This window comes from Venturia canescens, chromosome 7, assembly GCF_019457755.1.
Source record: "Venturia canescens isolate UGA chromosome 7, ASM1945775v1, whole genome shotgun sequence".
In the NCBI taxonomy this organism is placed as follows: domain Eukaryota; kingdom Metazoa; phylum Arthropoda; class Insecta; order Hymenoptera; family Ichneumonidae; genus Venturia; species Venturia canescens.
Window position 1 is genome coordinate 16,658,917 of NC_057427.1, and position 22,002 is coordinate 16,680,918.

The window sequence follows — 22,002 nt, forward strand, 5'->3', positions numbered from 1 at the left end:
ATCCAGAAACAAGAGACCATCAATGTACTTGTCCCAACCTTTTTTTCCCTAGGTTTCTATATCTTATGATGAAAAAAATGCAGAGCTACATGTTCTGCGCAATTTTAAGAAAAAGTGCGAGAAAATATTTACAAATTTTTATGATTTTTTTTCAATTCCACAAGCGTAGATTTATTTTTTTTCAACTAAGTCATGATATGGACCGGATAGCTGATTTCAACTTCAATTTGCTTTTTTTAAAACTTCGGTAGGACCATTTTTTGCTGAGATGTTGAACTTTGAATCAAGAAGGACTCTTTTGTCTTTGATCTACGATATCTCGGCAACCAATGATCGCACAGGAAATTCTAGGGCAGTTCTCAAAACTGGAATGAATGTCCTACAAGGTTCCGTTGCGATCTTCAAGACGAATTTTTTCTTCCATCCTTGTCATGCATTTAAAAAAAAAGGAAAAAATAGGTTCTTCTTTTCCTTCGCGCGCGTGCGTGCGTGCGTGAGTGCGTGCGTGCGTGCGTGCGTAGCGACCAAGGACGGAAGTTATTAAGGATAACTCGCGTCGGAAAAATACTTCTTTGTTAGTAATGTACGGTTGGAGGTCGATTTCTTACTGTGTATTTCTACAGGATAATTCCTGTTCCCTAGGCCGCTTTTAATCCTTTGTTATATCGTCAGAACTTTACTCTTGCGCTAGAACGCTATGTCAGTACACGGTGTCGAGTTATGTCGATCTTATGAGCCGAGCTTGCTCAGGGGACAGTACAGACAGACCCTCGAATCCTTTGTCAAATTACAAGATATCCGTATCCTGAGAAAAAGTGTCTGTGCTTGTAATTGTATGACACGATTACTCACACCCTGTATGCACTAGACGCAATGCTTGCACATTTGGGGTGATGCTAAAGGGATAGGGCAGAGCTCTGCAATCTTACAATACGACCACGTTGCTCCTTTTTCTTTAGGACACCGAACATGCGCTAGACGCGGTGCTAGTACAATAATCGGTGATACTACAGGATTGGGATATAGGATATCGTGTGATACGAGCACTTTACATGTGGATGGGAGGAATCTTTTTCTTAGGTGTCAGATGCAATGCTGATACTTAGCTAGAGGACAGTTAGATTGCTGAAAGCATGCAAGGAAATCTGGAAAGAGAACGATCTCGTGCTGCGTGGGTCGCTTTATATACCCGTTCGGCGGTGGATTTTTGGGAGAAATCTGGATTGCTCCGGATTTCTGTGTCGCCTATCTCTCTCTTCGTGCGCCCAAAGCTGTAAGCAAGGCGCGTGTGCATCGATGAGCGATTACACTAGATGAAAATTAGCAGAGTGGTACCAGTGGTAATGAGAAAATGAGTTTTTTCAATGCCAATCAAATAGGAAACTTTCTATTCTGATTTGCGACCGCTAAATATTGTTTGACAACAGTACCCTTTCACGAGGCTTAGTTTTTAGACATTAACTAAAGACTTTCAGGCCCAATATATAAAAAAAAATTTGCCTTAAAATGACTCATCCTGATACATATATAGAGATATAGGGGAACATGCGGTATCGAACTGCCACGGCATCGTACTAAAACCCGGCCCCGAGAGACCGCAGACACCCCTTCCACGCAACCATTTTCATTCCCCTTAGCGCAGTCTCGTACGAAATGCTACATTTTCAATCATTTTTTTCAATACTTTTCCACTACTGCTTTGGCTGGCTTTGGTCTTTATAGCTTCTGTTAATGCATAGTTTCCGTACAGAAAAAAACCAGAGATGACACTATTACCTAAAAATTTTTTTCTCAGAGGGATCACCTCGTGTGGCAACTGGATTTTTTGAGGTTTTTTTCCTGATTTTTTTCCGGTAAAGAAAAAAATATAGACTTTTGCAATTCGAAGGGTTTATTTATTGATATTTTAAATCAATGATAGAATTTTTTAATCTAATTTCTCGGGTAGATTCGATATACAACTACTCCACAGAACCCATATATTTCTAAATGGCCTCCACGATTCCGGGAGATTCGTTTATTTGAAATTTAAAAAAAAAACCAAAGAGTGTTTTGATTTGTTAAGCAGTGGCTATCGCGTGAACTCTAGTTCGGAATCGTACAGAAATATCAAAAATTTAAGGAATCTCCGGCCTTGAAACATTTTTTAAATTGAAATTTTGTGCTTTAAAGCGCAAATTTTTTTCAATTTTTTATATTTTCGTACGATACTAGTTCAGGCGATAGTCACTGTTTTACAAATCAAACAAAATACTTTTTGGTTTTTTGATCTCAAATAAACGGATCCCCCGGAATCGTGGAGGCCATTGAGAAACATACGGGCTCCTGTAGAGTAGTTGATTTTAGAGTTAAAAAATTCGATCATAGAAACAGCAATAAATACACCTTTCAAATTTCAAAAGCCTATGTTTTTAATCTCGCCGCAAAAAAAATTGCGAAAAATCCCCAAAAAATTCGACTACTACACGGGGTGACCTCCTTAACCATGATTAAGGCTGGCGACACCTTTCCACCAACCGATTAATACAAAAATATTTTCAGATGTATTGTTGATATAGATCAACAGTTTGCAACGAAAATTAATTACGTTTACCTTTTTTTCCCACTCCACAACATCGGAAACCACCAGGAGCACCCTGCTAGGTCGCTGGTTTTCGCATAAGGGTCGTTCAGGCAAGTTAATATCTGAACATCAACGATGATAAAATTACCTGGCCATTTCGGTCGTCAGCTCTCCACCTATTCTCAAGGCGGGACATTCAGCTTTATTTTCGTTCTTTAGAAAGTTCTTATATATTTATTTACGGGTATTACGTTATTTCAAAAACTTTTATTTTTTGTCAATAGCAGAAACCTAGCTTCGCTATTGTTATTCGAAAAGTTTAACGGCTACGAATAGCGTGCACGTTGGTATTTTAGGTATTTTTTGTTTATTTGATAAATAAAAATTGGTTAGATAGATTTACATAATACCGAAACATTAAAAAATAATTTTTTTTCAATCGTATATTTTTGTACAATGGTGTGTTGAAAATGGTACCCTTTGAATCGGCATTGGCAGCAAAAAGGAAAGAGTTTTTATCCTAGCGATTTGATTCAAATCGCTTTTTCTAGAGGAAACGTATTACCTCAGCCAGACGTACCCGTTTTTTGTAAACTTTAAAAAAAATTTTTATAAACAATTTTCTACTGAAAGATCCACGAAAATTGTGATTTTTTTCTTCAAATGGTCGCCATTTTTTTTCTAATCAATATTTTGAAAATCCTTTATGTCCGGCGATAGCCACTTGTTGTGTCCGCGAAGACCGTCGCGAAGGGACAAGTTGTCAAGGACGAGTATTTAAGATCAGTCGACTAACCTCACTTGGAATTTTTGAAATTGAAATTCTCTGACACGGTTTGACCGATTAAAAAAAGGCTCTGTCAGCCTACGCAGAACGATGGTAAAAATCGACTGACAGAGCCTTCTTTTAATCGGTCAAACTGTGTCAAAGAATTTTGATTTCAAAATTTGCAGCTATCTCCTTCGCACTCACGGTTACGATATACCGACTGATCCATCTTCTTAAGAGATTTAGGCCAAAAGAGCTGAACTCCAACTCGATACTTTTACAACAAGTTAACAATAAGTTTATTTAAGAAGTTACAAATTCGAGGTTTTATTGCCTCGAGACCAATCGTTACAATTCTCGTCAAAGACTGTCGAATTTTGGTTAGTTGGTAAATTTATAAACTCGGGGGTTGTTCCCCCTCTCGCGACAATATGGCGTCATATTCTTTCTCAAAGTTTCGGTGATGAAATCAAGGGTCGATGCGCTCGTCCGGGAACGTCGATATTTCGCCGTCGATGCATTTATGCTGAGAACGCTTAATTTATATACTCTTTATTTTAGGAGTGCGATGTACGGGCACAACATCCCTCCCCCCTTCGGGAGACGAAATTCGTTTCAGCTACTTGTTCGCACGGAATAAAATAATTAAATTTGAATCATTTCGTAGTTATGTTTGTTTTCTAGTTCCTTTAATGTAAGTTTTTTACTTCTGAAGTTACAATGATCCATTTTTGTTTGCGTTTTTCGATTTTGCTTTTCTGGTAACGATTTTGTTGTTAGTAGATTCAGATGCGAGTTCTTCTATAATTTTTGGTCTTGCCACGATAGTCGGGGCTAGTTCGATATCATTAGTTTGTTGTATTAATCGAATTGGTTGGCAATGTTTAGCTTTGAAAATTATTAATATGATAATTATTATAATGATCATAGTCATGCTAATGACACTTATAGAATAATTTCCGATTATGTGATAGGGATGTGTCCGAATATTTTGTTCTTCGTCCAGTTTTTTCTTTAGAATTCCGATTCTTTCTCCTAATGCGTTCGTTTCTAGTGGATTTATAATTATTTTTGATGGTACGCTGTAATTGAAAATAGGATGATTAGCGTTCACCATTCCAATTGCGTTTGTTAAGTTATATAGTGGTACATATGTTATAAATTCGTTTTGTCGCAGTTCGTTCAAAGAAAACAATTGAAAATTAATTGATGTGACGGAACATTCTCCGTTCAAAGCCAGTAATCCTGTATTGTGGACTATTTCGTGTATCGTAGATTTATTTTTACAATCGATTCTAATATTTTCGGGTTTTGGGGCTACGAATAGCCATCTATCTTCTTTTTCTAGTGTGATTATTAATGTTTTTTCAAGTAAATAAGTAAATATTTTCAATAAAATTTTTAAATAAATCGTTATTTCGCATGATGTATTGTCGCTTATTGTTTGCAGTGATTGCTTAGGTTTGTAATAATAGACATTGTCAACTTTTTTCGCATTGTTTAAATCTTCTTCAGTCATTATTAAATACGTTCTTTTGTAATTATCCACAATTATTATTTTAGAAGTGGTTGCTATAAATTGGAATTGTTTTTCATTCATTTTTGTTGTTAGTGGATAGACTTTGTTGACTTTCAATATTTTAAAATTATTATTATTATTATTAATTTTTTCGTTCTAATTTTTTCGTAATTCGTAATTTTGCTGATCTTCCTCGACGAACTGTTGGGTCGAGCAGCAATACTTTATCGCCAACGCGATATTCGATGTTTTTTGCAGTTTCCCATTGCTTTTCCGCTATTTTCTTCTTTTTTCCATTAATTTTTCTCTCGCGACTTGCCAAGTGGCTCGAAGTCGCTCTCGAAGTTCGGCTGCCTAGTCATCGTACGAGTATGTGGTTCTCGGCGGTTCTTTGCGGTGATTTCCGCGATTGTGGTTTCCGTTATTTCCGTTGTTTTGATTTTCACGATTTCCTTGATTTCCCCTATTATTATTTCCTTGTTGATTTCCTTGATTACCATTTTTATTTTTCCTATTTCAACAATTATCATAAACATGTCTCGGTTTTTTGCAATAATTGCAGAAGACGGAATTTATGCTTTTATTTTGGTTATGCTGATTGTAGTTACCATTATTACCGTTATTATTCCCCGAGCTCCTACAGTCACGCGCAATGTGACCCTTTTTATTACATTTACTGCAAATAATCGTATTTCCAAATTCTCTACGAGTTCCCTGCTGTATTTTTTCTTCGTCAATCGCGGCTGTGATTGCTTCGTTAAGGGTTGGATATGCCCTAGCTTTAATAATAGTTTAGTATTCTCGTTTGAGACCTTGCGCGAAACTCGAAAGGGCTACTTCGCGTATGTGCTTTTCTACCGCCATTTATTCGATCATTGTCGAGTGCTTTTTTAAGCTTGCATCGATTAATTCCATCATTGTATCTTCTACTCTTCTTCCGAATTCTTTTACTGATTCATTAAATCTTTGTCAGCGAGAATACAAAACTCTATTTGGAAGGCTCCTACGGTTCTCGTACCGCAGAATATTTCTAACATAACGGATTTAAACGTTTCAAAATCTGGAATATTTTCATACCGTACTTCTGCTCGAGCTTTACCAGTTAATTTAGTAGTTAACACTGATTCCAGGAGAATCTCTTGGTCCTCCTCTAAAATATGTTTATTGATGTGAGCAAAAGAATCTACAAGTTCTCGCGCTTCCTCCGATTTTTAACCATCGAATCGAGGAATTAAACTACGCGTTTCTTTAAGAGACATTGTGCCTGGAAGTCTGTTAGTTCGCGAGTGATTTGGAGAGGAATTTTGAGAATTATTTCCTCTATTATTTTCGTCATTATTTCCAGGATTTCCAGGATTATTATTTCGGCTGTTTCCGGGATTTCCGGAATTCTGATTTCTCCCGTTGTGACTAAATTTACAGTTTCAACCATTGTTGATACTAAGGGATTTTTGGTAGTTTCTAATACGGAATTTTCCGGCGTATTTTCCGCATCTAAATAATCGTCTTCCGATTTCGGAGATCGATTTAAAGATTGGGTGCTACTTTGTCGTCTTCTACTTTGCGAAGTGGTTTCGCGGTCGTAGTCGAGTTTATCGTCGAAAAACGAATTGAGCGAACGCGAAATAGTACTTACGCTCGGTAATGAGACGTTCAGCGTACCCGTCGTCTGACATATAAATTTTTATATACGATCTGGCTTTGGCGGATTACAATGTTATTTGATAATGTTCCGTCACTTACAGTAAGATGATCGCTAACATGATGTTCAGATTCGTTGTCGTGTTGAATTCCTTCCGCTCCTGCTTCAGTCAGATTTTGGGTTGAATCTTGACGTAGATCGGTCTACCTTGAATGCGATGATCGGTGATCGAACGTCCGTTCGATTTATCGACTTTTCTGGAATTATTGGTCCTTCTCAGCAATTTGAATTCCTTCCGTGAAGACCATCGCGAAGTAGCGAATATTTAAGGGATTTAGGCCAAAAGAGCTGAACTCCAACTCGATACTTTTACAACAAGTTAACAATAAGTTTATTTAAGAAGTTACAAATTCGAGGTTTTATTGCCTTGAGACCAATCGTTACAATTCTCGTTAAAGAGTGTCGAATTTTGGTTAGTTGGTAAATTTATAGACTCGGGGGTTTTCCCCCTCTCGCGATAATATGGCGTGTATATTCTTTCTCGAAGTTTCGGTGATGACATCGAGGGTCGATGCGCTCGTTTGGGAACGTCGATGTTTCGCCGTCGATGCATTTATGCTGAGAACGCTCAATTTATATACTCTTTATTTTAGGAGTGCGATGTACAGGCACAACACATTAACATACATTTTAAGAATCTTTTTGGTTTTTTGTCCTCGATATTCCATTTTTGTGATTTGCCGTCAACGCTGATTCAAGGGATTTATCTTTTGTAAGCTGGTTTTTCTTTCAACATTTGACGTCGAGTCGCTACCGCCTCTTTTAATATCCACGATTGCTGTTTGCAAATTTCATAAAAGTATTTCAGAAGCTTGCGATACAACTTGTTGTTTACTTTGGTTGAGGGGACTTTCATATACGGGATACCATAAAAAATCACCTTTTTTCAAGTTGAATATAAATTTTGGGTATATACACAAAGAGAATAATAACGGAATAAATTCGGCAAATAATAATATATTAAGTTCAAATTAATGTCGAAAGATTTGTATGCAATCATCTGTAATATTTGTCTCTTTGCGCTGGTGTAAAGCAGTTAAATTCATGAGGTTTTCGTACCATTACGATATTTTTTGATACTAAACATTTCCATTTGAATCTTTAGTATATTAAACAAATCAAGGGAAACAAAGAGATAACAATATTATTCCAAAAAATCATCTGGTTCAAAAATTCGTTGAATTTGAACATTCCAGTCCACAAGCTAAATCATAAATAAAAAAGGCAGTGATCACTGGTAATAAATCTCCTTTTGGAGAGTTGAACATTTATATTTGGTATCATTAGCACGTGCGAAAGTTTAAGCGTTGATGACGAGAGAATTTGATTGAAACTAAGAACTTAAATGTGCTTGCAATTCGTAGAAAAACAGAATAACGAAGGGCTAACAAGATATATGTATTACAAAAATGCATTAGTTGTGTACCGAAACGGCTATACTGACTCCCGCGTATATTGTCGTACCTGAATGCTTTTTATACTTTTTGTCCGTTAATCCGGTGATATCAGGGATTGGAAATTTTATATTCGGTCCAAGTGCTCAATAGATTGGCGATGCGAGGTAATACAGCGTCAGAAATCAACCGGGCTATAACGACATGCACGCGTGAATGTTATACCCATAACAAATGTATCCCACTCGCAACCATCATTGTATTTTGCAGAAGTAAAATCCAACGGCGTGAAAAAGTCGTAAAAATAAAGTTTTTCGCGCGTCGTGAACGACCTGATTGGCATTACTGGAAAGGTGCGAAGTTTCTGAACATGTATTGAATCGGAAATTCATTAGGGAGAATTACCAGAATTATAATCATATACTGAAAACTTGAGTTGAAACTTGTCAATTCTTACTCTTTGGGTGGAGCATCTAAAGTTTTATTGAACGGAGCAGTTCGGGACTTTTTTCATGATTACTTTTTTGTTCAATTAATGAAATTGTTTTTTGCTGCGTTCGACATTGACTCATTTTCGCGTTGTGAAGGCTTTTGGAAAACTTCGAACGCTTCCGTCCCTTTATGTTAAATTTCTCCTGTTCTTCTGTTTTATTTTCTGTTTTCAAGCGAAAGAACAATCATCCCTATAGGAATATTTTCATTATTTGTGACAGACGTTGAAAGCATTTTCGCGATTTACAGATTTTTTTTTGGTTTGGCTTTTGAAATACAGAGATGAACGCGTATAAAGATCTTTGCGATGACGCCTAAGGTTTATTTTCCCTCGATTATAATTATTCATTTGTTAATAAGCTTATTATTTCCTTTTTACCCTTTTTCTGGGCTAATTCTTTGTGGTTTTGGTTTGTGGTGTCTTTGGTACCCGACTTCAACAACTACGACACTGCCAATTCGACCAACCAATCGCCTTCATCATCGCTCAACAACCGTACGACTGCAACAACTGCAACAACCACTACAACAACTACAACAACAACAACTTGCCATGCAACTTGTCGATCAACGTTATGTAATCATCTGCTAAAATATCATTTTCGAAATCATTTTTGTGCTTGTAACTGATGCAGCGTGAGACCACCTGCACATAATCCATATTACGTAACGAGCCACGCTACTCCCAGTGGCACCGGTGGTGTTGGGTCCACAGTCGGTCATCAATCTGGCCAATCAGTCAACAATACGGGAATGGGGGGCGTTGGTAGCGATGTAGGTCCGGGCCCGCCATTCATAGACGTTACAGGTGGTGCCAATGGTCATCAATCCCATCTTGCTCAATCAACGATTGCCGTTCCAGTAATGCCAGCGGGAGCCGGTCGAAGTCTCCATTATCACACGCACGCGGCAACTCATGCGTTACCCCATCAACCGCCGTTGACTTATCCAAACTGGGTCCCGTTTACTCATTTTGGCTAAAAATCTGGCACCGGGCAAAGTTATATGTGCAAAAATTTCATTATAAAAAGAATAACAGAGAAAGCGTTTTCCAAAACCTGAACAAAAAAGAACAGGCATAAAGCCCCTTTATAAAATAGCACGAAAGAATATATATAAACACCCAAATTACGCGAGGTCGTCATAATTTGTCGACGATAACACATGCCAGTTTCTCTTTCTACGTTCACTTTCGTTTCTTATTTGTTCACTACTATTAGTTTCTTTTTCTTTCTTTGTTCGCAAATCGCAAACAGTAATTTTTTCTGTGGCCGAGCTCAAATTACATGGCTAGTATAAAGGAAAAAAATAATTAACGTATACTCATCGTCGTCATTAATCTATTTTAGAATTTCACGAAAGAGGAAAAGAGAGAAATTTAATCGTTCAATGTTCTCCTTTCTTTTGATCGATGTAGTATTGTAGTCATCGAATCGTCATTTTCGTAATACTTTTTCCACACAAACAAATATATGTGGTGAAACTCTCGCTACATCGGCAACTCATACAATTTTATATTACTTTTGACGAGTGCGAGGAGGAGGTGGCAGGGTAAAATTTACTGGACCGAACTTTTCCAAACAGACCAACAGTCTCTCCCAATTATTCGGTTTTCTCTAATTTTTTTAAATTGTTACAAATAATCAATTCTTAAACCTCACCTTCCTTGTTGGATATAATTATTATATAAAAAAAAGCAATTTCGAGTAAAAAATGTATGAAGGAAATCGATATACACAAATACTGCAAAAAAGGACATGTTTTGTTAAGAATTGAAAAAATTAATTAAATTAGCCTTACATTCATTTTGTACATATCTTTAGTCCGAAGTACACTTCCAATTGGAAACTTTGATCTCTTCATCCGTTGGATTTGCTTAATTTTACTACTCATTATCAGGTCATTATTTTTGAAAAGAACAAATCAAAATATATTGAGAAACTTGTATCCGATTGAATACGTATTTATCCAATTGGGTAACGAAAACGTGACTCATTGACATGAGAATATGCAAAGAATCGTATATTTTTCATTTAGTGAAGTCTCAAAATTATAGTGGAAGTTTCACGACGGAAAAATGCAAAATTGTACCGGTAATCGATCTTCTGTAGAAAACTCGATATAGGCTTTGTCTGGTGGTCAACCTTATGTAATTTGTCTTGCGTGAATACAAACAGTCTTTCACACAGATTCACCATATTTGTTTGCTCGATAAACAAATTTACAATTCAATAGTCCTTCTCGTGGTATATGACAAACCATTTATTCACGACATCGAAATCGTGTAATTGTTTTGTCATGGGAATTTCCTTCTTCAGCAAAAAGAATTTTTTCCTCCGATTGTCTTCAACATTTTTCGTGATAAAATCGTTTCGAATATTAAAAAGTATATTTTTCATCATGGCTGACTGCTGGATCTATAGTTTTATATACTACAACGGTCAGCCTACCCCGATTAACTATCGATGATTATCGGTATATTGCTTGAGACGGTGCTTTAGACTTAGCACTCATCAGTCTTTAAGGCACTACAACGGCAAAAAAGTTTATCAGAAAACAAACTCAGATTTTTCCTCGTCAATTTTGTCATGGAATTCGATCAATATTACTTCAGTTGCGATTGATTTTGCTTTGTTATCTATTATTTCAATCTAACATTCCAAATCAGTATTCCGTCATTGAGTCGTATTCCATTTGAGTAGTAAGCCCGTCTGCAGGGTGCCTCGCACTATATTTGGTACGAAAGATAGATTCGATACCGTTCGTGTTTTTCTAATTATCACCATATGATAAAGTAGCGAACACGTGTAGTTAGTGTGTAGGAATGAAAGAATCATTGAGATAGAAAGGATAAGGTCATTATTCAAGCGAAGTAAATTCTAAATCAGTCGTTGTCTAAATTAGTTGAAAGTGAGTAGATTGAAAACAATTTTTAAATTTGAAAATTTTTCGAATTATATCATTGGCGGTTGAAATCACACCTCATGCAGGAATAGAGTTACGAAGCTGTTAAGTAAGGAACGTAAATGGAGGATTATTTAAACTACTGCAAGGAAATCAAACCAATCGGCGCATAATTATTGATTCTTTTAGCTTAAACCTCGTGAAAATCACGTGAGTTCGGGCAAGAAAAAAATACAGAAAATGGTACGATCTTGAATGACGTATTTAGCTCGAAGAATCAATAAAACTTTCTGTTCATTTAAAATTTTCAAATGTGGCAAATGTTTGTTATAATTAATAATACTTATAAAACATGAAATATTAATATTCATTGACACAATGTATTGATAAATGAAACACATCGGAAAAAGAGTGTTCGTCGTCGTCTTTAGTACGGCAAGAGTAAGCATATGCCCGAGCGATCAGCTATATAAATTAGCTCAGATTATTGGTAGAGTAGTATTTTTATACTTGGAAACAAAAAACATAATTGAACATATTGTACGTGAAAAGGAGAGGCGTGAAAAAATGAAAACAAGACTTAAATGGATAGAGCCGAAGCAAAAGGAAATAGATTGAAACAGAAAAAACTTTAGGATAACTTTATATGCGTGAATAGTAGAAACTAATATGAATTGGTCGACACAATAGTGTACAACGGATTGGAAGGGGATTAAAGGAACCCTACGAGCTTGTCGAGGTGCAGCAGGGTTGTGAAATTTCAAAAATCGCGAAAAAAGAGCACTATACTGATATTTGAAAAGATAATACAACAGACTGAATGAAATATATACATATGTATTATCATTTTAAAAAATACTTCGGACGAATTTTAACAAACAAAAAATTTACATCTTTTTTAACCCTCCGAACAATAGCAACTGTTAGTAAATTTTAGACAGCTCCTACACAGTTTGGGATAATGATATGGAGTAGTTCTCCCGAAGGATCATAGATTTCATAAAGCGCCACGTGAATATTAATTAAACATCAGCGGTGCACTCAAACAAATGAATAGACATATTGACGCTCTGGCATTATTGATCACGCACAGATTTATATTCATCCCCGTCCGCTAATGTCACACTAAAATATGTATGTATTCTTGCCAACGAGAAAAAAAATCGCAGATTGCTGAAACTCTGCTACTATCGACACTCAACGACTCTTGAGGATTGGAAATTCAAAGAAGAACATCCTGAATTATAAATGCTAGCAATGTCAAATAGATTAATAAAAAATTTGAACCAGTTTCAGTGGTTGTAATGTTGAGGAAATAAGAAAAAAGGAGACGAAGGTGGTAATTAAGAATAAGGTTGAAAGAAAATGGAATAATGAACGAACAACAAATGATTAGCAAAAAATAAAAAGAGAAAAAATATTGTCTTGACGATGCTAGAGGAAAATAAATTACGAAAAGGGCGTGAGAAATTTGCAATATAATAAGTCTACTACCAATTATCGAACATGGCATGATTGACACTTGATATGTGTTTAATTTTTGAAAAAAAACGAAAACAATACGTATACGGAAAAAGTTCGGAGGCACTAACAAAATACTAATCGTTATTAGAATCCGGGAAAGGGGTGCTCCACCCCCACCCCCACCCGCCACGTCAACGTCCAACGCACATTTGCGGAAAAGGTAAAAACAGCAAGCAAACGGAACAATCCCACATACCCACAGATTTGCTCTTAACTCTTCAACACCTGAAAAATATCGTTTTCAAGGATATAAAATATGTCATCTTGATGACAAATACCGATTAAAACGTTGAGCAAAAAAATATTTTGTTGTCAATTGCATTTACACACAATTTTTTGTATGCAAAATACAGTTTTTTGCAAATTTTCATTCTATCCTACTGCGCATATAGTTAGCCTCAAATTGTGTTTTTTTTGCTCATCGTTGATTGGAATTCCAAGTAATGGAAACAACCACGTAAAAACGTACCAGTATTTTATATCCTCGCTTGTGTGGTTATCGTCTCATCCTTTTATTTTGTGTATGCACTGCTTGTTTCATATACACGCACCATATTCTTTATGATTTTATCATAACGATTTAGTTACAAACCTAACTAATCAGTAATAAATAATCTGTGCGTATATTCGAAAAAACCTCCTTACCCCATGGTTTTGTGTGTTGCATTGGTTGGCACATGAATAATGCATTCTGAACACTATTATTAATAATGTTGGATAAATTTGTATTAAACTATGATAACATTTCAACGATTATATATTTAAGAATGAAATAACGAAAAAATGTTTACCGTGAATGTAACGTGTAACCTTTATTTACATGAGATTACGTAAAATGATAAGTAAGATATCTCCAAGGATAAAACTAATATTGTACATAAAAGTAAAAAAAAACAGTGGAGGGGCCTTTGTTGAAAAATTCGCACTTTTGTATGTGTAAATAGTACTGTTTTGATTATTGGCCATATCCAACCCTTTCCATATAGGTTAGGTATTTTATTGTTAAGTATTATTATTATTATTATTATTATTATTATTATTATTATTATTACAAAAGACTGCGTTGTTCACTATGAAATGAACTATTGAATAAACTGTAAATGGAATCCAACAATGGTAAGAAGACTTAGAACGAAAAACTAACAACGTTATCCTTGCCATATCCTACGTCATCAGATATTGTATATAATTCAAGCTACAAACTAAAACTTTACAGAAATCTCATAAAGTAGATTTTCGACTGTTGATCTTTACAAAATTCCGAGACCCTTTAGAATCGTGTGAAAAACGGAAGCACCATCCATATAATACATTACCCCTACCTCACTATGTAGCATAGCACAGAAATTTTATGAAAGGAAAAAATATTTGATCTGCACAAGTGCGTTTAGTGTTAAACAACATTGGGAAAAAATCTGTGAGCCCAATTTATTCAAAACAATCTCATGTAAAAATCCATCAAATTAAAGAATAGTACTGGAACGTTTTTTATTTAAACAAAAATGAATAAGTTTAAAAAATTTGACATCTCTCAAAATTTTATAAAAAGACATCGAAGCGACAGAGAGTGAATACATTTAGAGGAAAGAATACCCGATAAAGTCGTGGGAAATTTACGAATTTTTAACTCGCAGAACATCATTGTTTTCCCTTTGGTTGTGATTATTGAATATATTTATACAAAACGAAATATTTTCGAAATACTTTGAGATTAGTTCAATTTTATTGCATTTGATCGTAGATATTGATTGCCCCCAGGATAATTTCTTGACTACTAGAGTCGGGAAAAAATTGTACAAATATATCATTATATATTTAATATCGCCTTCTAGCATACACGTCCGTGTATGTTCAATGCAAAAAAGAAAAATCGCCAAAAGTGCCGTATATATTGGGAAGATTCGTTTGGACAAAATAATGATACCATCATTAGGATGAACGTTTCCTATAGAAGTTAAGTGATGATTATCGGCTACTAGGATGACATATTCTGGAACCTGAAATATTTAAAAAAATACTTTCGCTCTAAATGTAGCAATATGAAAAGTTTTGAAGGGTTTCGCCGAAGTGGATATTAATTTTCACAAGTCAAAATGAAAAAACTGAATAACTTGTTAAGCCTCAAGAGGTGCAGACTTTAAAATATTATAAAAAGCTAGAGAATAGTAAAGAAATAACAATGAAGATTGTTTCGAAATAATTGATATACTATCGCTAAAATACTGTTGGTACAACTCACACTAGTGCTTCTCTTGAACTAGCGATTTTGTCAATTCATTGTCGAAAATACGTTAGCAAAATACAACAGGTTCAAGAAAATATATCCAGTGCTCTTAATAAGCCTATGCGACTTACAAAAATATATAACGTCCTAAGGCAACCGGTATTTTGCATGTAAAAAAATGATTAAATAGTTGTTGCACGAGCGGAAACAGAAAAATTGAAAGCCGAAGAAATCGAGCCGTGTATATCATATTCCCAAAATAAATGGCCGAAATTGGAGCGTGTATGAAGAATGGAAATTTTGAAAGCGAATAATAGCTGAAAAAATATAAAGATGGTAAAAGTATAAAATTTATTTCTCTAATGAAAATTGTTTAATATCCGCAGGGGCACAAACCCATTGGCACCAGACGCAGTGGATCTAACACAGTTGACGTCAGTGAGCGAGTGGCTAGGATCTATCAAGATGTCAAGATACGCCGAAAGTTTCGAGCGCGCAGGTGTAACGACCCTCGAAGCGGCGGCACGTGTTACAGTACAGGAATTAACGGCTCTCGGTATAACGCTCGTAGGACATCAGAAAAAAATAATGAACAGCGTTACTGCTTTGAGAGCTCAAATGTCTGCAACGTCGCAGGGGTTCCTCGTTTAGAAGCGATCATCATCGAAATTTATAAGGGAATTTATTTATACGCTGGTTCAATCATTGGATTTAGGTTACCGATCCTAAATCGTAATGTTATGTTAGATGAGCAGGTGCGGTATTATTGCCTGCAACCCTCTCGAAATCTCGAGATATCTCTACATTAAATTAACAACTGAATCGTAAATTTGAATGATCACTCAGGTTTTACGGCCATATTCGAGATGTCCGAGATTCCCAGCGGCTAAAAGTAATGCTAAAGCCGAGAATGAAAAAAATTATGACGAAAAAATACAACAGTGGAAAAAAATTCCTCGCCATCTCAAGTACCTTCAGTAACTTTCAAGATTGAGCATGTCCTACAACAATGACGTCACTATTAGAGACTGAAAACTAAAAAATAGACAATTCGTGACATTCCAATGTTTTGAAGAAATAAAAATCTCGACGTGAAACTCGAGCAAAGTCTGAGAACTTTTTTTAATCATATAACCATGACTCATAAACTGATTGAGAAACGCGACGAAAAATTCATTCGTTGTATGAATGAAGTATATTATGCGTCTCGGATTGTTCGATGGAGCATAAGGATAGATGCGTTTGGCGACTGATACAAGAATCCACTGCCTAAAGCTTTATGTTTTACACGATAAGTAAGAAATAATAATACCGCTGACTACTCAAAATCCCCCCTTGTATGCAAACGACGAAATAATGCAAGACTTGAAAAGATTGTAAACGGAATTACGTTATACAGCGAATCAATATAAAGGCCTAAAAAAAACTCCAACCGTCTTACAGAATTAAAATTACAAGTTTTTGGGTTGAGAAGAAACAAAAAATAAAGCCTGCAACAAAAAAATGTAAAAGAAATAAATATGTATACACACTAGGGTGCTTAAAAAAAATCGAATTTTTTTTCGTGGGTCGAAAAGGAATGTTAGTACATGTAAAAAAAATGACTTTTCAAAAACTTGAGATTAAAAATAGTATATTGTGTATCAAGGAGGCAAAGTGTGTCTTTCAACGCCGAGTACTGAAAACATTGACCGAGGCGTTAAAAGGGCCTGCCTCTGAGATACACACGATACTTTATATAACCAAACCACGTTTCCGAGCTTTTTCGAGCGTACAGGCGGTACGGAAAGTAGGTGTTTTACTGTTGAAGTGCATTAGTGGTGGAGAACAGTCGGTAAAACATTTACTTTGCGTATCGCTGGCAGGCTCGAAAAGCGAGGAAAACGTGGTTGCGTTATATAAAAAATATATTTAGCGGTCCCTCAAACGACTTTCCTATGTTTTTCCTATTTAGAAGAAAACCATCATGAAAAAACTCTAACAAAGTCATGAAACGTTATGCAAACATAAAGTGCACTTTCTTTCTAGAATAGAAGAGAATAGGGCAAAGTGGAACAGCCGGGCAAAGCGGAATCCCTCGCCCCGAAAATTTAGACCATTTTTATCCATTGGAAATCTGCAAAAATTTGTTATTTGGCTGAGAACATGCTTCAAAATCTCAAAATTGAAAAAAACAATTTTTTTTTTGAGAATTATTGTTTTTTTTTTAATCAATAAATTCAAATCAATCAAAAAAAAAAAATCAAAATCAAAAGTCGTGATCTTAATTGCTTACGGTGAACTTTTGCCCTATGTTCTCTGAAGCGTACCATGAAGTTATCGTAAACGAGATAAAATTGTATAAAGATCGCATATGTTGGAAATATCCATACATTCAACAATAATAACTATTTCACGGCTCTTGAGCTGATAGATCAATTTATTGTATGAAAAAAAAAATCAATTTTTAAAAATAATTTTTTGTTTTAATTTTGAGATTTTGAAGCACGTTTTCAGACGAAAAACAAAATTTCGCAGATTTTTAATGGAAAAAATGGTCTAAATTTTCGAGGGGTGGGGGTTCGCTTTGCCCGGTTGTTCCACTTTGTACTATTCTCTTCTATTCAAGAAAGAAAGAGCATTTTATGTCTGCATAATATTTCATGATTTTTTTAGAGTTTTGCTTTATGATTTTCCTCAAAATAGGAAAAAAACATAAAAAAGTCGTCTGAGGGACCACTAAATATATTTTTTTTAATCTCAAATTTTGGGAAAGTCACTTTTTTACATATAATAATATCCCTCTTCGGCTCACGACAAAAAAAATCGATTTTTTTTAAAGCACCCTAATACACACAAAAATAAAACTTGACGTTTTGCAATCAAATGCCGATAGTTGCTCAACGACCAACGGGGCTTTTAAACAAGAATCGTGAGAATCGAGAAGATGATCTGTCAATATGTATGAGCGCGCTGAGAAATAAAGCAATCACCGACAAAAAAGGAAACGAATAATCAACGTGGACTGATTTTTCACTATCTTTTCTCGGAAAAGAAACAACCATTATATATTTATGAGGTGGCCGTTATTCTGGCTATGGTGAGAAATTCCGTTTTCTACATGAACATATAATTGAGATTTTCGAAGCAAAAATCTATGTAATTTTTAAAAGTGTTCGGATAATTCGAACCCATGCCACTGAGTGATTCTATTTTCAAATGGAATCCTTTTATTTTCTTTCTCTATCCCTATTTGAATACAGAATCCTCACATGACATCAATCGAAAAAACCGAGGTTCGGTATATTCATTCTCCATATTGAAAGGTACACGATGGAATTTTGAGTTTTTTTTTCTAATAACCATCAAATGCTAATCTATATTCTTAGATGAACTATTAGTTAAGTAGTGACAATTCGCTTCTGGAGTAATTATATAATAATGAGTTTTTTTTTCAAATGGGCATATTTTTTAAATGTTCAGAGATGGCTTGGAAAACAAATCATTTCTGATCCTATTTGCAGTATTTTAGTTGTTCGTGATTATGATCAATATATTCAGGGAATTCAGCAAAAAAAACTTCGTCAACTACGTTGATTAAAGTTTCTTTTCCATGCATATTTTTTTCAAATAGAGACAAAAATTGATCACAGTTTGTTTTTTAAATTGTCGTCGAATATAAAAAAAACGTGTGAGTAAAATTAACGTGCGACTGATGTGTAACTCCTGGCTTATTGTGTGCAGATAGAGATAAATTATTATTAGTATTTTTATTGAAAAATAGATCATCATTAAGAAAAGTAAGGATGTGGTTATAATCTCAAATGGAAAAAAACGAAAATTATTTTTATTGAGTTTTTTTCAACTAGGCTTCCTCCAGAAATTTTGATAGAGGCTTTTGTTGATATTGCCAAATGATTTCGTTTAAACACGACTCAACGGAAAAAAAACTCACTTCCATCACTTGACAGATACAATGCTACTGACTTACTTTATGTGGTGCCAACAACTGATGTTTATTAGAGAAAGATCTGTGAAAATTAGTATCAATACCTCTATATGGCGAAAAAATATATATTTTTGAATTGACAAATTTCATCCCTCTGTGACCTGGTTTCTTATTATCCGAGCTTCCCTGAATATTACACATTTTCTTTAGCATGGCTTCATTATACTTCCAGGTAAAGAAAGATTTTTGACCAAGTAAGAAATAACAACCACCCTCATGCATATCTGTATATATGTGTACGTTCTGTCTAGACGCCTGATAATTACAATATGAAGATACTTTCAATAATGTGCCAACATGAGATGTTTCCTTGCCCTTCTTTTCATCGTCGAATATTGAAAAATTCTACTTTTAACTTAATCCTTGTATTTTCTTATTTATGTTCTTTTTATTTGATCGACCGCGTTTTTTCAAAGGCCTGATTTCACAAAAACCTCTGACGTTGCCCCCTCCCCCTTGCCGCACTATTCGATTGGTTCATTTTTTCCGCCTTATAATCTTTTTATTTTCTAAGGGGACCTAACCAACGTTTCTGTGTATACTGTATACATATTATAAATTTAACGTTATCACTCACAATATGTAGTAGAACCGACATAAAGATTTATTAAGTTTACCCATGTACTTGTGATCCGTGTGAATGATTATTCTTATATGAAGATCTAACTATTGAGATCGGGTAACGAAGCCATCAACCAGATAATTACACAGGCATATGGGCGAACAATATGCTTAAAAAGTTCATCATATGAATAACTTATCGGCTGCAAGAAAATATGTATGGTGACGGAAGAGACATATCAATGCATTATTTGAAAGTGAGAAGAAGAGCTGGAAAACCCATCAAAAGAGAAAAACTTGAAAAATAAACTCCCGTGACAAGACAACATACACAGGAAATTGAGAATTCAAAATATCCTCATATTTATAACGGTACGAACTTATGTCATTACAAATACCGAAGAGGATTAATCCTATCAAAAAATGAATCTGCCATACATGAAATTGTAAAAAAAAAAAACATCCTGGTAGTAAGAGAAAAGATGATCAAGCGTGAATGACATAAAATATAAACTCCAGTTCATTCATCTTGAATCAATGAAGCGAAGTTCATTACAAAGCAAATATCTACGTCTGTTCCGATGATAAAAAAAAATTTAATTAGGATAATTAGGATTATTAGAATGTGTGATGAAAAAAAAATGGGAGACGAATTACTTAAAAATCGTATTCAATACGAACCAATAAAAACGAAGGGATTGATGAACTCAATTCTCATAGCGAACGCTATTGGTCATTCTACCAAATACGGAGTTAAATTCTTCCGGCAGATGTGAATTATGAACAATGGTTGGTCCTTTTCAAAAGTACATGTTACCGTGAATTTTTATAATTTTTCAAATTTTTCCGTCAAGCCGTTTCAAAATTATAATGGTTGGAACATTTGAAAAATTGAAATTGCTGACTATTTGAACTATCGATCCTCTGAATTATTATTTAAAAGATCATACGTAGTGATTTTTACATAAAAAAATTTCAGTTTTTGATAAAAATATTTTCGGTATTATTCGATATCAGGAAGACCCCGAAGGAAGAGATTAAAATTTTAAAATCGCTTTTTCTACAAATGTATCACTTTTGAGCATTTGTTAAATGATTTGTTCGAAAAGTTCAACTGTTTTTATGATAGAATTGTGCTACATCACTTTGGAATTAAAAAAAAATTAACCATTAAAACTATCTGCATGTGCCGCGCTGCCGTAAAATACCGATATCGAAAATAACTCTGAATTCGTATCACACTACCGTGGGTGTACAGTTTGTGTATTACATTATACAGTTCGTTACGTCTGAAGTCCGAATAGTACCGGTCAGCAGTTATTTCAACTTCTTTAACCTTTAGAGGACGAGAATTTTTCAGTTCAAATCGTCTAATTTATATATAAATCGAATGTATACCTCAGGACAAGTTTCTGACCAAGCAGGTGGTCCCTAAAGGGACCAGTTCCGTCCTCTAAAGGTTAATAAACCAGTACTCCATACATTTTTATTTTTTTTCGACTGTTACGACTCTGTAGTTTATAGATAGCATCTGTTCTCAGCTACTCATCTCTGAAAATTTTCGATAGTTGATTGTAATATGTATTTGCATTCGGGGTGTAGAAACGAAGTTACAATCCACCAGAAAAAAAAATACTTTCGACATCTAAAGTTTGTCACAGGAACCTGCAAAACTATCACAGCCATCAAGAAGTTTATTAGAAGGAACCATCAAGTGAAGCCATTTAAGTGCTTAAGTTGAAGACCCTTGCATCAGCAACTTTTTGAAACTCAATCCAATAAAACAAAAAGAGTGAGACCAAATATTTTATCAGTGTCTAAAATTTTCGCAATGCAAAAAATTCGAAAAAAAAACATGCAAGTTTACGGCGTCGAATACTTCTCAAAAGAATTGACAAATATTCATAATCCAGACCCCCGGCACAATTCAATTCCATATTTGGTAGAATGACCTATATGTGAACTTTTATTTGATAACACGTATTCCCGATCTAAAAAGCTATTGATATTTCTGAGTAGCAAAATGGAAACTCTTCATACTCCGAAGAAATCTTTGGGAGACATGTTTTTTAATGCATGAAAGCCAAGAAAATGGTTATACGCGATTAAAATCATACATGAGTTAACTCAAAAAGAACTGGTTCTTATTAAAAAACAATTTCGTCTTTGTGCGATCGTAGAAATTCATGTAATTTTTTTTGTAGTTTTGATATGAAAGTGCATCCAAGGTAGTCCCTGTGATCGCCAAATATGTTTTATTTCAATATCGTGCTTTTTAGTAAAAAAAAAAGAAGAAAACAAGCTACGACTTAAATATGCCTGTTATTTTTATTCAGTCTTCGGTTCTTTTCGTTCGTCTCTA

At 34.9% G+C, this 22,002-nt stretch overlaps 1 protein-coding gene across 1 annotated transcript in view; it reads left to right on the forward strand.

The window, feature by feature from the left end:
• LOC122414159 (ephrin type-A receptor 4a-like) overlaps window positions 1-12,813 on the forward strand; it is a 55,191-nt gene extending 42,378 nt beyond the window's left edge. Inside the window, exon 7 of the mRNA XM_043425097.1 lies at window positions 9,075-12,813. Coding sequence (XP_043281032.1) covers window positions 9,075-9,420 — 346 coding nt within the window. The 3' untranslated portion in view covers window positions 9,421-12,813. The remainder of the gene's footprint in view (window positions 1-9,074) is intronic.
• The last annotated feature ends 9,189 nt before the right edge of the window (window positions 12,814-22,002 follow it).